The sequence below is a fragment of the Myotis yumanensis genome, unplaced genomic scaffold (genome assembly GCF_028538775.1).
Source record: "Myotis yumanensis isolate MYYU_CA2020_CCGP unplaced genomic scaffold, mMyoYum1.0.hap1 SCAF_6, whole genome shotgun sequence".
Lineage (NCBI taxonomy): Eukaryota > Metazoa > Chordata > Mammalia > Chiroptera > Vespertilionidae > Myotis > Myotis yumanensis.
Window position 1 is genome coordinate 93,276,275 of NW_027223757.1, and position 13,086 is coordinate 93,289,360.

General features: G+C 51.2%; 1 protein-coding gene across 1 annotated transcript; it reads left to right on the forward strand.

Moving 5' to 3' along the window:
- The first annotated feature begins 1,782 nt into the window (after positions 1–1,782).
- LOC139012601 (DLA class II histocompatibility antigen, DR-1 beta chain-like) lies at positions 1,783–11,785 on the forward strand. Its single transcript, XM_070418745.1, has 6 exons — positions 1,783–1,967; positions 7,200–7,469; positions 9,677–9,958; positions 10,616–10,726; positions 11,168–11,191; positions 11,468–11,785. Exons 1-6 carry the CDS (start codon positions 1,841–1,843, stop codon positions 11,479–11,481), a joined length of 828 nt encoding a protein of 275 aa, XP_070274846.1. The 5' UTR covers positions 1,783–1,840; the 3' UTR covers positions 11,482–11,785.
- The last annotated feature ends 1,301 nt before the right edge of the window (positions 11,786–13,086 follow it).

Here is a 13,086-nt window from a genome sequence, read left to right on the forward strand (position 1 = left end):
CTTAGGCGGGGCATGGCCAAAAAATGGGTGGGAAACCACTGCTTTAAGATCTACCCTCATAGCTGTGCATTACATCCTGATGACTTGTGTATTTCTTAGCTGGAAGTTTGTGACTTTTGACCATCTTCCTCCATTTCACCCCCTCAATTGCAGTCACTTCGCTGCAGCATGGTCAGTGTCCTGTCACTAGACACATGCAGGCACATGGAGGACTGCACGTCAGAGCTGGGGCGTGAGAGTTAACACAGAACTTCAATGGACAGCTGTCCTTTCAAGTGCACTGAGGATCTGAGAGGTACATGTATGTTACTATAACGTCTACTGTTTATCTAAGTAGAACTAGATGCTCTAAATCACATGATGACATCAAAGGATGTACTTCCTAGCTTCCCATCAAGCTCCACTTCCTGAGCACTCTGTAATAATTTCATTAGCAAAGCCTTCTTCTACCCTTTCTTAGAATAAAGCAAGAGCAGTTGACGGAATAAGAGGACATGCCCCCAAGAAAATGAGAAAATCCTAATGGGGACCAGGAGGAAAGAATTCAGTGCTTTTCACGTGAAATACTAGCTATTCTAATGCAGAGCTGCTGGGCCAAAGGCTGGCTTTGAGTCCTTTCTCAGTCTCCCAGTCCTTTGCACACTTTTGTTTGGACAGTTGGCTGATCACACTGGTGGGGTAAGTGCTGTCCAAAGGCACGTTCCCTCCATCCCACACAGATCGCCTCCTCTGGCCCCTTTCTCCAGTGTGTTCCGGAGGGGCCCTGAGCTCAGTGACAGCACCAGGAGAGAAACCTGAAAAACTTTTCACTCAGGATAATTATTGAATAACTTTCATTTTCCTTCAGTGAGTGACATCCCCTCCCTTTAAAGAGTCACCAATTATACTGTTCAATGTGCAGTTACAAGCCTGTCATGTCATCAGTTACTAGGGGAAGCTGCTCCATGCGGTGTCTGCAGAACCACAGCCTTTCCCAGTATTGAAACACCTGAAAGATCACCTGAAAGTGGCTTTAACTGTGAAAGGTTAAGTCATTTCCCCAAATCTGCTGCACTAAATTGAGGTGCAACAGCGAAATAAGCCAGTCAGAGAAAGACAAGTATCACATGGTGTCACTCATATGTGGAATCTGAAGAACAAAATAAACTGATGAACAAAATAGATCCAGAGACATAGAAGCAAAGAATAGACTGTCGAACCTCAGAGGGAAGGCAGGGGAGGGTGGGTGGGTGGGAAGAGATCAACCGAAGAAATTGTACGTGTGTATGCATAACACAGGGACACAGACAATAAGGTGGTGAGGGCCTGAGGTGGGGTGGGGGTGGGGAGGGTTAGCAGAAGTCAATGGGGAAAAAGGGGACATATGTAATACTTTCAACAATAAAGATTATTTTAAAAAGAACAAAATGGAAGGCTTCCTAACTTGCAATCACTTCCCTCACCCTCAGCTCCCAGCACACTCACTCATCCATTCGCAAAACAGCTCTGTCTGCAGTGAGAGAGACCAATGCTCCCCAAAGGCTCCAACTTGTGTGCTCATCACTGACAGCACAGAGCTGCCTCACAATAGGACTCAATACAATGTTTCTGAAACAAACAGATCTTTAAAGCACGAAAGCAAAGCAACGTTTTTGATGCAGGAAATTCTAAGTTCCAGAAAAGGACCTTCCTACTGAATCTCTGACCAGCAACTGGTGATGCTGTTCATCTCTGATGCTGATTGGTTCTCAGTACTGAGATGACCCAATCCGGGAGCAAAGAAATGAGTGCCTCAGTTGGAGTTTTTGGGATGTGGGTGGAGAAGGGTCACAGTCCTCACTGAGTGAGACCCCCCTGCTCCATGCCCCTGTCCTCTCTGAGCTCCAGCATGGTGTGTCTGCGGCTCCCTGGAGGCTCCTGGATGGCCGCTCTGATGGTGATGCTGATGGCACTGAGCCCTCCCCTGGCTTGGGCCAGGGACACCCCACGTAAGTGCACCTTGGGGGTGAGCTGTTGTGGAGGAGGAAGAAAGGGAATTAGCTTTGTCACTGTGTCCAGGCCATGTCTCTTAGAAAATGGTGGCATTTTCTTCAGTGGCCACCTACCTTTATCACATGGATCCCGATTCTTTCCAGCACAAAAGGGGCTGGTGCTCGCCACTATGAGATGTGCAAGGGGCTCCATGTATCTCAGCCATTTCTTCTCACCTCGCCTGCAGTCAAATCTCCCCAGCCTCGTGTCCCCTTCCATCAGAGTCTAGAGAGGGTTGAGAAATAATGATCTCAGACTGATTCCCACCCAGTGCTCCATTTATTGTATTGAGTTATCCCCAAAGGAACATTTCTCTGACGTTTTATGGGGAGTCAAAAGGAATTAGAAGGTCTCTCTTTGAGGACCCTGTGTTCTGTCCTCAGCAGAATCTGTGATGTTTGTGCCTCTCCCTACTATGTGAGATGTACCAAGGGGCCTCCCCACCATCTCCTTTTCTTTCTCCCTGAGCCCCTTAAGACAGAGAAAATTCAGAGCAATAATTGCTTTAAAAAAATACCCCAGGGTTATGGGACAGAGAGCATGGATTCACCTGATGTCATTTCAAGTGCTAAGGGAGCTCTCCCTGAAGAAGTGACACTTGAGACCTGGATGGTGAGAGATGCCACCCTGTGAAGATCTAGGGGACAAGTGTCCCAGGGAGAGGGAGAGGGAGAGGCCACAGTGTGGGAACGTGTTTGCCATGTTGAAGGGGCAGGAAGAAGGCTAGTGAGGCTGCAGCAGGCGAGCAAGTTGGGGAGTGACATTGACATAGGAAGAGGCTGGGGGAGATGGGAGACAAACCATATTGGGCCCTGACGGGTGGGTAAGAAGTTTGAATTTTATCTAAAGGGACATGTGAACTGCTGAGGGTTACAGGAGAGTCCCCGTATATTTATTAAAAACAATAATCCCAGCAACCAAGGGGGATTGGATTGCAGGGTTCACAAGAGGAGTTGGGGGGCCCTTAAGGAGCATGGAAGAGCTCCCAGGTGACTGGCTTGGGCGTCAGTTAGTGTGTGCGGCAAAGGCAGCGGGAAAGGGGAAGTTGAAGTGAGCAGATCTGGGGGAGATATTTCCACAACTTGTTTTGGATGAAATGGGGGAGGAGTCACAATCCCTAAGGATTTATCCTCAATTATTTGAATAAACCTGGTGGAGCTGTGTATTGAGATGGGAAAGACTGTGTAAGAAGTAATTTGAAGGGGGTGGTTACGAATAAAGCTTTTGTGTAAGTTTGAAATGATTTTAACATTTATGTGGAGCTGCCAAGAGGTCAGTTGAGCACAGGAGCCTGGATTTCATGGCCGGTCAGGGGAGGGGTGTTTGTGTTGGTGTCATTGACACATGTGCTGTGTTAAACTCCAGGAAGTGAAGGAGAGAGAGAGAGAGGGAGAGAGAGATAGACAGACAGAACAAGATGCTAAGGGCTGAGCCTACAGGACCAAGGGCCAATGAAAGCAGAGGACACTGAGAAGGGGTGCAGGGTGCTGAGGAATACCGAGAGAAGGTGATGCAGGGCAGTGAGGGGAAGTAGGTTTTTCCAGGAGGGAGTGGCCAGGTGTGGTGAGAACCACTAGGAGGCAGGGAAGTGAGAACATGCAGAGCAGTGAGCACTGTGTTTGGTGGACATGAAGTTCGCAGTCAGCTAATGTATGAGAGAGAAACTGATTGGACCGTTTGAAAGGAGGACTGGAGCTGAAGATGTGAGGGATGATTACAGGAGACTGAGCAGCGACCTCAGGGAGACTGTGCGCTGGGCTCAGGGAGTCAGCTGGACCTAAAGCATAAGAACAAAGGAGCCTGATGAGAACCTGGGCGACGTGAGAACCAGAGATGCTCACTGATCAGCAAGGAGCCACTGGAGTGGCCTTGAAGGCAGAGGTGACTGGTTATGAAAGCCACCAATTTCACTGCCACCGTTTATTAGTGACCAGAGCAGACAGTCACCACCTGGGGATGAGGGTGGAGTCATTGACAAGACAAATCTGGTCCCTGTGGCATGGAGCAGCGTCACATGGGCAGTTACTGTGCACCAGGCCTGCATTTGAGTGTGTGACTCTCATAACCATCCTGTCTCACCTGCAGCAATTACAGATGTAATCACCCTGGAATCTGATTCAGAGAGTTTAAGCGACTTACCCAGACTCACATAGTTGTAGAACCAGGTACATAGTCTAGGTCTCAGTATCTAGAAAGTCCCTCTCTTCTACGTCAGCATAGTCCTTTCATATTAGGTGCATATATATCCTGTTATTATACAGACACCAATGTTTCTGTCCTTGTGATCCAAAATGATATTTAGTGATAAAATTGATTAGAGACAATTGCCAAATGCAGATGAAAACATTATTTGATCTAGAAAGTTAAGGAATAGAAAGATCTTGTGAGCAAGATATTTATTGAGTGCTTATATGATCAGCACTAGGAAGAATCACTATTTACTTCCACACTTAATATCCTTAGAGGAATACAGTATCTATTGGATCTTTTTTAGAGATAAAGAATAAGGCTCATGGGGGTTACAATCTGACCCAATAGGAGAGCTCATGTTCTAATTTAGCTTCCTCATTCTAGAGCCTGGGCTTCCACCCCCACTGTGAACAGGGGCTTGGTCGGGTCTGACTTGCAGCTGAAATGTCTGATGTTCCCATGTGCCAGCGTGTGTCTCAGGGTTGGGGGCAGCAGGTGCAAGGGCAGCCAGTTCAAATACACAGGAGGAATTTACATCCATTTTGTATTTACAACTTGAAAAGTTCCATTGGGCTCACACTATGTGCAGACTGTCACAGACACATGAGGAACACAGAGAAGTTTAAGTGCCCTCCTCCCCCTCAGATTCCATCAGGGGGTGGACTTGGGTTGCAAAGGAAACACAGGATGCCCGATTTAAGCTGAATGTCAGAGAAACAACAATTACTTATCTGAAATCCACATGTGCTGGGAATCGTGAATTTTTATTTGCTTTATCTGTCAGCCTTTCAGGGGGGCCCATGAGCCTGGCCTGATAGTGCTGAGCACACAGGCTGCAGTGAACAGCAACTCACACATGTTTATTTTCAGCTTCTCAGGTGTCAGGAAGGTGCTGGGGAATTTGTGAAAAGTAAGACCTGGTCTGACCAGAGTGCCCTCCCCTCTGCCATCACTTCTACGTGAAGGTCTCCATCTAAAGCTGGGACCTGCTCCTGTTTGTAATCTGTCTCTGTGAGGGGTCATCTCAGCTGCTCCCCTGCTAAGGGACCTGCCTATAGAAATGAGAGTCCACATCCAGCCAAGGCTGGTAACCTGATGCCTCCTGGTGTTACTGGGAGCAGGAGGCAGTTAGAACTCAAATTAGTTGTGACTCTGAACGGGAATCAAATGGCCGTGGCTGTACCTTCTACTGTGGACAAGCAGTGGGCCAGTGGCAGGGAGATGAAGAAAGATGATGTGGAGGATAAATGATGACTCGGTGATTGGGTAGCAAGACAAAGAAACAGGTAGAGCTTAGTCCTGGACAAATTTATTTTGCTGAAAAAATTAATTACTCTGCACTGGGACCAGATTCCTAAAATGTATAAATTCCATATAGACCAAGCCTTTCCACAGACACAATATTGGCTAAATTTTTATTGCAGTTCCCAGCTGCTGCATAATCAACAGTGGCTTTTTCACCCCAGATTTTTCAGATGGTTCACCACCCCTTCCCCTGCTTCCCACCCCTGGGACGTCTGCAATATGTGAAGCCATGTCTGCTGTCACACGGGGGTGTCTCTGACAGCTGGTGGGGATGCCGAGTGCAACCCACTGTGTATAGAACACCCACCCCCAACATCACAGAATCATCTGGTCCAAACGTCAATAGTGCTGAGGGTGAGAACACTGCTGGACACCGGCTGTTTCTGAAAATGCTAGACTCACACTTTATATACACGCACCTTCCAATGCAGCTCTTCACCGTTTATTTTAGCTCGTTTCACTACCGAACAAAATAAATGGTCAAACACCACACAGTCTACTCCTGCTTTTCAGGGTGATTCAAGACCCATGGGTGCCTACAGTCTTTTAAGCAAACAAACAAACACACAAACACCAGACAGTTATACAAATTCACCACTTTCTTGTTAAATCCATTCAATCAACTGAATTTTAAAACCTTCATTGTTATTATTGCCTTAATGTTTGTGAAAACGTCATGAGTTGTGGTCACTCATCTCTGCTGACCTTCCGAGTCTCTCCTCCATGAGTCGTGCATGGTGGGGAGCCCCCTGCCCTCAGTCAGGGCCTCCCATTTCTGCAGGGACTCTCTCCACACCAGCGATGGTGTCAGAGCTTCCGTCCACCACCTGCTTTAACTAAGGTGTGCTCTGGTTCTCTGTGCTTCCTGGGTTGGACATGCAGGAAAGAGAGGGTGCCCTATTGGGATTAGGGTGTAACCCCTGAACCTTGTCAGTACTTACCCATATATGCAGCAGAAGCCACGCCCCCCTAACTCACTCCCAGGATCTCAGCACCCCACCTCCTCCAGGCTCCTGTCCCCTCCCCCCCACTGTCTGGGCTCAGAGCCTGTTCTCTGGTTTCCCAGGAGGCACATGGGTTCTCTCAGGCTTTGCAGGTGGCATTGCCTTCACCTGAGATGTGCCCCCTCCCCCACATACAGAGACCTTCCCCCACATCCTGTCACTCAGAGGCCCTGGCCCCCACCCTGGTGGAACTTGGACCCTGTGGTCCCTGCTCCAGGCGCCCTGTTCCTGCCATCTCCCTCCTGTGTGGATGCGCCTGTGGTTGGGCTGTGATGGGCACTTTGGTGAATTCTAAGCTGCAGAGCGGAGGGCGATGCCCGGTTTCCTGCCTGGGTCCCGGGCAGCTGGGGCCTGGCACAGGTCCCCTGCCCAGGGGGTGACAGGAGGAGACGGGTGTGGGGAAGGAAGAGGCTGGGGGTGAGGAGGGGGGTCGTCTAGGAGGAGGCGGTGATGGCACAAGTCCTCGCCCAGCCTGGAGCCCGGAAGCCCGCGGGGCAGCCCAGTGGGTGCCCAGTGTCTGAGGGTCCCAGGTTCTCCCTGCGCTGCGGCCTCCCTCCCAGCCCCAGAGGAGGGACCCTGGGCGCTGGCAGTGGGGGTGCCGGGTCCTGTGTCCCCACCGCCTGGCGCCCTGCACTGGGCAGCGTTGCCATCGTCTCTCACCAGCGAGAGGGGTCCTTCCTGTCCCTGCAGCGCATTTCCTGTTTCTGGGAAAAGAGGAGTGTCATTTCTCCAATGGTACGGAGCGGGTGCGCCTCCTGGACAGATACTTCCACAACGGGCAGGAGTATGCGCGCTTCGACAGCGACGTGGGGGAGTTCCGCGCGCTGACAGAGCTGGGGCGGCCTGCAGTGGAGTACTGGAACAGCCAGAAGGACTTCCTGGAGCAGAAGCGGGCCGAGTTGGAAACCGTGTGTAGACACAACTACGGGGTGTCAGATGGATTCCTGGTGCAGCGGAAAAGTGAGTGAACAGGGGCGGGGGCGGGAGGAGTGGTGGCGTGGGGAGGAGGGAGGAGCACACAGGGCTGTGAGGAGCATCCATGAGGGGCCTAAGGGCGGCTGTAGGGACCCAGAGGTCCTGTCCTGTGTAGGAGCATTTCTGGGGGTGCCCAGTCCTGTAGAGTCTGGGGAGGGTTTGGGGAGCAGTGGGGAGGGAGGGGGAGGTGAAAGGAGGGAGTTGTTCTGTCTTGGCCAAACCCCCCCTGACCCCTAAGCCCCTGGAATAAGGGTGCTGGGTGCACAAGCCTTTCCATGGGCGGAGGGTCAGTCTGGGTTTGAGGGGCGGGGCCTCCGAGGCACCTCTGGCCTCTCTGAGCTCCTTTTAGGTCTAAGTGTCTTGTTCCCCCCTCAGTGCCCTGTGTTTACAGAGGGGGTGATGGTGAGCCAGGTTCTAAATTGTAATTGTGTTACTTAACACACTGATGTCACGTCTACACAGTGCTGACAGCATTTAAGTAATTACATGTTAACGTTTTAGAGTTGAGACAATTTATTTTGCATTCTATTGTGTTAAATCTTTTACATTACTGCCAAATCTCAGTTGAAAATCTGTTTTTTATTTTAAATTTATGCTTCTTTGATTTCTAAGGTTCTTAAACATTTTTCACCTACGTGTTGGCTAATGGCTGTTCCTGATCTAAGAATGGCCTGTTTCCCTCATCCCTGGGGTTCGGGCCTTTTCTCAGTGATTTTCCGGGTTCTCTAGGCAGCAAGATGGACACTTTGCTAACATGGATTCAGCATTTTCTCCTCCTCCTGGCTTGTGTTTTCATTCTGTTTTATTACTTCCAGTGTTAGGAATTTAAACACCTTTAAGGTAATGAAATGTACTGTAAAGTTGCTAGTGATGATTTACCATCAATCTTAAATCTACCCTTTTGGCCCCATGTTGTCCTCTTCTTCTTCCTCCTCCTCCAAATCTGTATTTATTGAGCCTGGTCTCAGGCAGGAAGCACATATGTTAATGAGTCCCTGCCCTGAGCTCAAATGTCAGATTGAAAAGAGAGACAATTTTAAAATGACAGGAATCCCAATAACAGGTCGGCTTCTTTTGAGAAGGAGCGGGTTGCTCAGTGAGTGTCACTGTAAGTGTTTTAATGAGTGCTGCCCTGCTCCTCCCTCTCCCTCAGGACTCAGCCCCTGGATCTAGAGAATTACCCATCTTTCCTGCTTCCAGGGGAACCATCTCTGTGTTCTCAGGTGTGATCGCATTCTGAGGACTTCACACCCTGAATCCTCATCTTCCCCAAGCTGTTCCCTAGGTCTCCCCATGGCTTTCCTTATATTCTCTCTCCATCCTATATAATAAAAGGCTAATATGCAAATCAACTGAACTGCAGAAATACCGGTCACTATGGCGTGCACTGACCAGTAGGGGGCAGATGCTCAATTTAGGAGTTGCCCCCTGGTGATCAGTGCCCCAGAAGCCAGCCTCATGGCTGGTGAGTGCAGCAGCAGTGGTGAGAGCCCATCCCCTATCCATGGCAACACTGAGGATGTCTGACTGATGACTTAGGCCTGCTCTCCGGGGGGTAGTCCTAAACCATCAGAAGGAAATCTGCCAAGGGCTCCCGGACTGTGAGAGAGGGTGTAGGCAGGACTGAGCGACCGCCCCTCTCTTCCTACCTCCCCCTGAGTTTATAAATTTCATGCACTAGGCTCCAGTATATAATAAACAGCTGACATACAGTGACGGCTACATTCCAGCCGCTGTTTTACATATTTTAGGCCCATTGAGCCTCATATGTCCTTCAGCGGTGAGTTAGCATTATCACCCCCTTTGTAGGTGAGGAGCTGAGCAGAAAGGATCTCCCAGGATCACCCAGTAAGAGGCACAGCCTGGATGTGACCAGGCAGCCCTGCTCCAGAAATCACACTGGAACTCACACACTCTGTGCCTCGCAAAGATTTGTAAACACTTCATTCAACAATGAGTAACTGTTTCAAGATATGGAAAATCCCCCAAATTTCCTCAACGTCTCTCAAATCCAGTGGCCTGGGCTGTAGGCAGAGATTCAAGGCTCATGGCACTACCTCCTGCGGGGCCACAGGCCGGGTTTCAGGGGGACCCTCCAGGCCTGGAGCCTGGGACTGGAGACAAGGCCAAAAGCGAGCCACCAAGGGGCCTGCCTGTCTTGCTCACGTCTCTCTCCTCCTTCTCTGTCCCAGCTGAGCCCACAGTGACCGTGTATCCTGCAAAGACCCAGCGCCTGCAGCACCACAACCTCCTGGTCTGCTCCGTGAACGGCTTCTATCCGGGCCACATTGAGGTCCGCTGGCTGCGCAACGGCCAGGAAGAGGAGGCCGGGGTGGTGTCCACGGGCCTGATCCGGAACGGGGACTGGACCTTCCAGACCCTGGTGATGCTGGAGACAGTTCCCCGGAGCGGGGAGGTCTACACCTGCCAAGTGCGGCACCCCAGCAGCACCAGCCCTGTCACCGTGGAATGGAGTGAGACACCTTCTGACCTCCCCCGCCTCCCCCCTCAGGGGCCTTTGCTTGTCCCTGAGGGTCAGGGTCCCCTCTCCCCACACCCCGTTTTCCTTTGCTTGTGTCTCTCCTTCAGCACAGGCCACAGGGTAGCCCTGTGATCGCTGCTGTGAACACCCATAGCCCTGGAAGGCCGCCCTGCCTGCCCTGCTCTGAATTTCCCACACTCTCCCCATCATGGTGCCCTTGGCCCTGGGCACCATTCCCTGTCGAGCTGGGCGGGTGCTTCTGCCTGCGATGAGCTGCTCACTGTGATCTGGGAAGAGCCGTGTCCTCCACAGCGTGGGGATCTTCCTGCCGCGGGGGAGCCCCGTCTGCTCTGCCATCTGTGGCTCTGTCACCCGGGCCAAGTCCTGGAGGTCACCAGCCCCGGGCTCCACAGCCTCAAAGGCCGAAGCAGTGGCCATGGGTCGGGAATAAGGGGACCTGAGGCCAGTGCCTGGGCCTTGTACCTGCTCAGTGTGACCTCAGTCTCTTTCCCAGAAATGGCTATTGTTCTGCTTCTTCAAGGGCAGCTTTCTCCTTCCCATCCCGCCCACCTCCAAGCTCTCAATCCCAGCGTCTCCATTAGAGAAGTTGCTTTGGGCCAAAACCCACTGAAACCAGCTTTTCTCTCAGGGACCCAGTCTGGATCCGCACAGAGCAAGGTGCTGAGTGGAGCCGGGGGCTTCGTGCTGGGGCTGCTCTTCCTCGGGGCGGGGCTGCTCATCTACTTCAGGGCTCAGAAAGGTGAGGAGCCTGCTGGCAGCCCAGGCCCCGAGATGATGGGGGGAACTGGGGCTTTGCTGGGTGAGCTCTGGGTATGGCAACGCCATAGAAGCCTCTCTTTCCTTGTCGGTCTCACGTTCCCTGGAAATGCAGAAATAACCAGCTCCCGGTTCTTAGAGTGGAGACCTGAGGAGTCATGGCTGTGGAATTAGAGACAGGTTAACATGCATGGAGATTTGGGTGAAGATCCTGGGGTACATGGAGGAGCAGGCCCTGTGGTCACTAATGACACTGGATGTGACGGCTTTGGGGCCACTGCTCTCAGCTTCTGTTCTTGTCCTACTCTGGTGTCAGCGGGTGGGGGTGCTACCAGAGAAGCTCAGGTGGCCTGGGCGGGGACCCTGTTTTGGGGGTCACACTTACCTTCATACCTTTTAAGTGGCATCTTCCTTCTCTTCCCAGGACACTCTGGACTTCAGCCCACAGGTAAAGCTCTCTAATCCTCTCTCAGGGACGCATTCGGTTTCCCTAGAACAGAAGTTGCAGGGGAGGAGCCAGGGGATGGATAGCGGGGAGCCTGGGTGTGGCTCTGGCCGCTTACACTGCAGTGTCTCCTCCTGCCTGGTGAGAGGCAGCTCTAAAGCAACTGTGGCTCCTGGGACCTCAGGACGTTTTTTCTCACTTGGGAGCCACAGCAGGAGGTCTGGGAAGGCAGCGCCCCTGCTGGCTGGGCCTGGAAACAGCACTGTCCTCTGTCTGCAGGACTCCTGAGCTGAGGTGGCCATGGTGACAAGGGCAGAAGAGAACCTTCTGTCTGACCCCTTCGCAGCATGAAGAGGTTTCCTGCTGGGCTCTCACTCCACAAGGAGAGCTGCCTCTGGCTCTGGCTGGGTCCTGGCTCCTGACCCCCAAGTAGCTCCTCCCTGCTGGTTCCTCCCCCCTGGACCTGGAGGCCCCAGTGTTGACTGCAGAACCTTATCTCCATCCCTCCCTGTCCCTGTGTGTTCAACCCTGGTTGTCTGCTTTACACCTTAGGATACCTCTGCCCACATCCTATAAAATAAAGAGCTAATATGCAAACGGTCATCACACCCTCACGCCATCACACCGTGATGCCCTCATGCTGTCACAATCCATCACCAGGAGGATGGGTGCACAGCGGGTGTACACGGGTTTTGGGGCTGCGTGCGTGCGGAGCCGCAGAGGCTGGTCTACCTGTTTCAGCCTATCTCTTTGGGACAATCCATCGAGGAGCTCTTGATGGGTGGGCGGGGCCTACCTCTTTGGAGAAATTGATTGCGGGGCTCCTGCACTATGAGAGGGCACAGGCTAGACTGGGGAAGCCCCTTTCTCTGAGTGCACAAATTTCGTACACCGGGCCTCTAGTCTATATATATAAAAGTCTAAGCGACCTTTACGAACAAAGGACCAGAACAACCAGAACGATGAGTCCACTGGTGGTTATGAGTAGGACCCAGAGGCCATCAGGACAGAGCTGCAACTCTAGTGGACAAGATGTGCTTCTGAGGCCTCCAGCTTGTGTGGCAAACTCACTGTCTGTCACAGGAAACCCTGTGTGGACCTTATCTGAGCATCAACCAGGGCCCCTGCTGGGCACCCAGGGGAGTGTGTGGCTCCCTGATGTGCCACCAGCGTGCAATCCTCTGCCCTGGAGGGAACGTGAGAGACTCCTGTGGGGTGGCCTCCCAATGCCTGTGAGCACGGAGCAGCAGAGTTCTATGCAGCGCTTTATTTAATAAGACAGAGGCGGAGAAAGGACATATAGATAAACCTGTTCATTTCATCTGCCTATTTATTTTTCTACCTACCAGTCATCTATTTATAGTAACAAGAAATGGATTTTTAACTGGTTGTCTACAGGGCAAAATGAGGAATAGGTTGAAAGAATCTGTACTTTTCTGAATATAAAACTTATTTAATAATTTTAATATGAGGAGCATTCAAATATTTTATGTAATCATTTATTTTTTTAAAACGTATTTTATTGATTTTTTACAGAGAGGAAGGGAGAGGGATAGAGAGTTAGAAACATCAATGAGAGAGAAACATTGATAAGCTGCCTCCTGCACACCTCCTACTGGGAATGTGCCCGCAACCAAGGTACATGCCCTTGACCGGAATCGAACCTGGGACCTTTCAGTCTGCAGGCTGACGCTCTATCCACTGAGCAAAACTGGCTAGGGCTTATGTAATCATTTAAATGAAAAGTTTTAGAAGGCAATACATAAAACAATCAACAAATTATAGCAATAGAAACAACGGACAAGAAGTAGATGCTGGGAAACAGCCAAAAAAGCACATCAATCAAGGGTTCCCAGTCCAAGACGACAGTGAAGGAAAGCCCTGAACTCACCTCCCCC

Coding starts and splice junctions, on each gene's coding strand:
- LOC139012601 (XM_070418745.1), top strand. CDS start 1,841: ATGCCCCTGTCCTCTCTGAGCTCCAGCATGGTGTGTCTGCGGCTCCCT. Junction 9,959..10,615: donor CCCTGTCACCGTGGAATGGA/GTGAGACACCTT, acceptor CTTTTCTCTCAG/GGACCCAGTCTGGATCCGCA. Junction 10,727..11,167: donor CTACTTCAGGGCTCAGAAAG/GTGAGGAGCCTG, acceptor TTCTCTTCCCAG/GACACTCTGGACTTCAGCCC.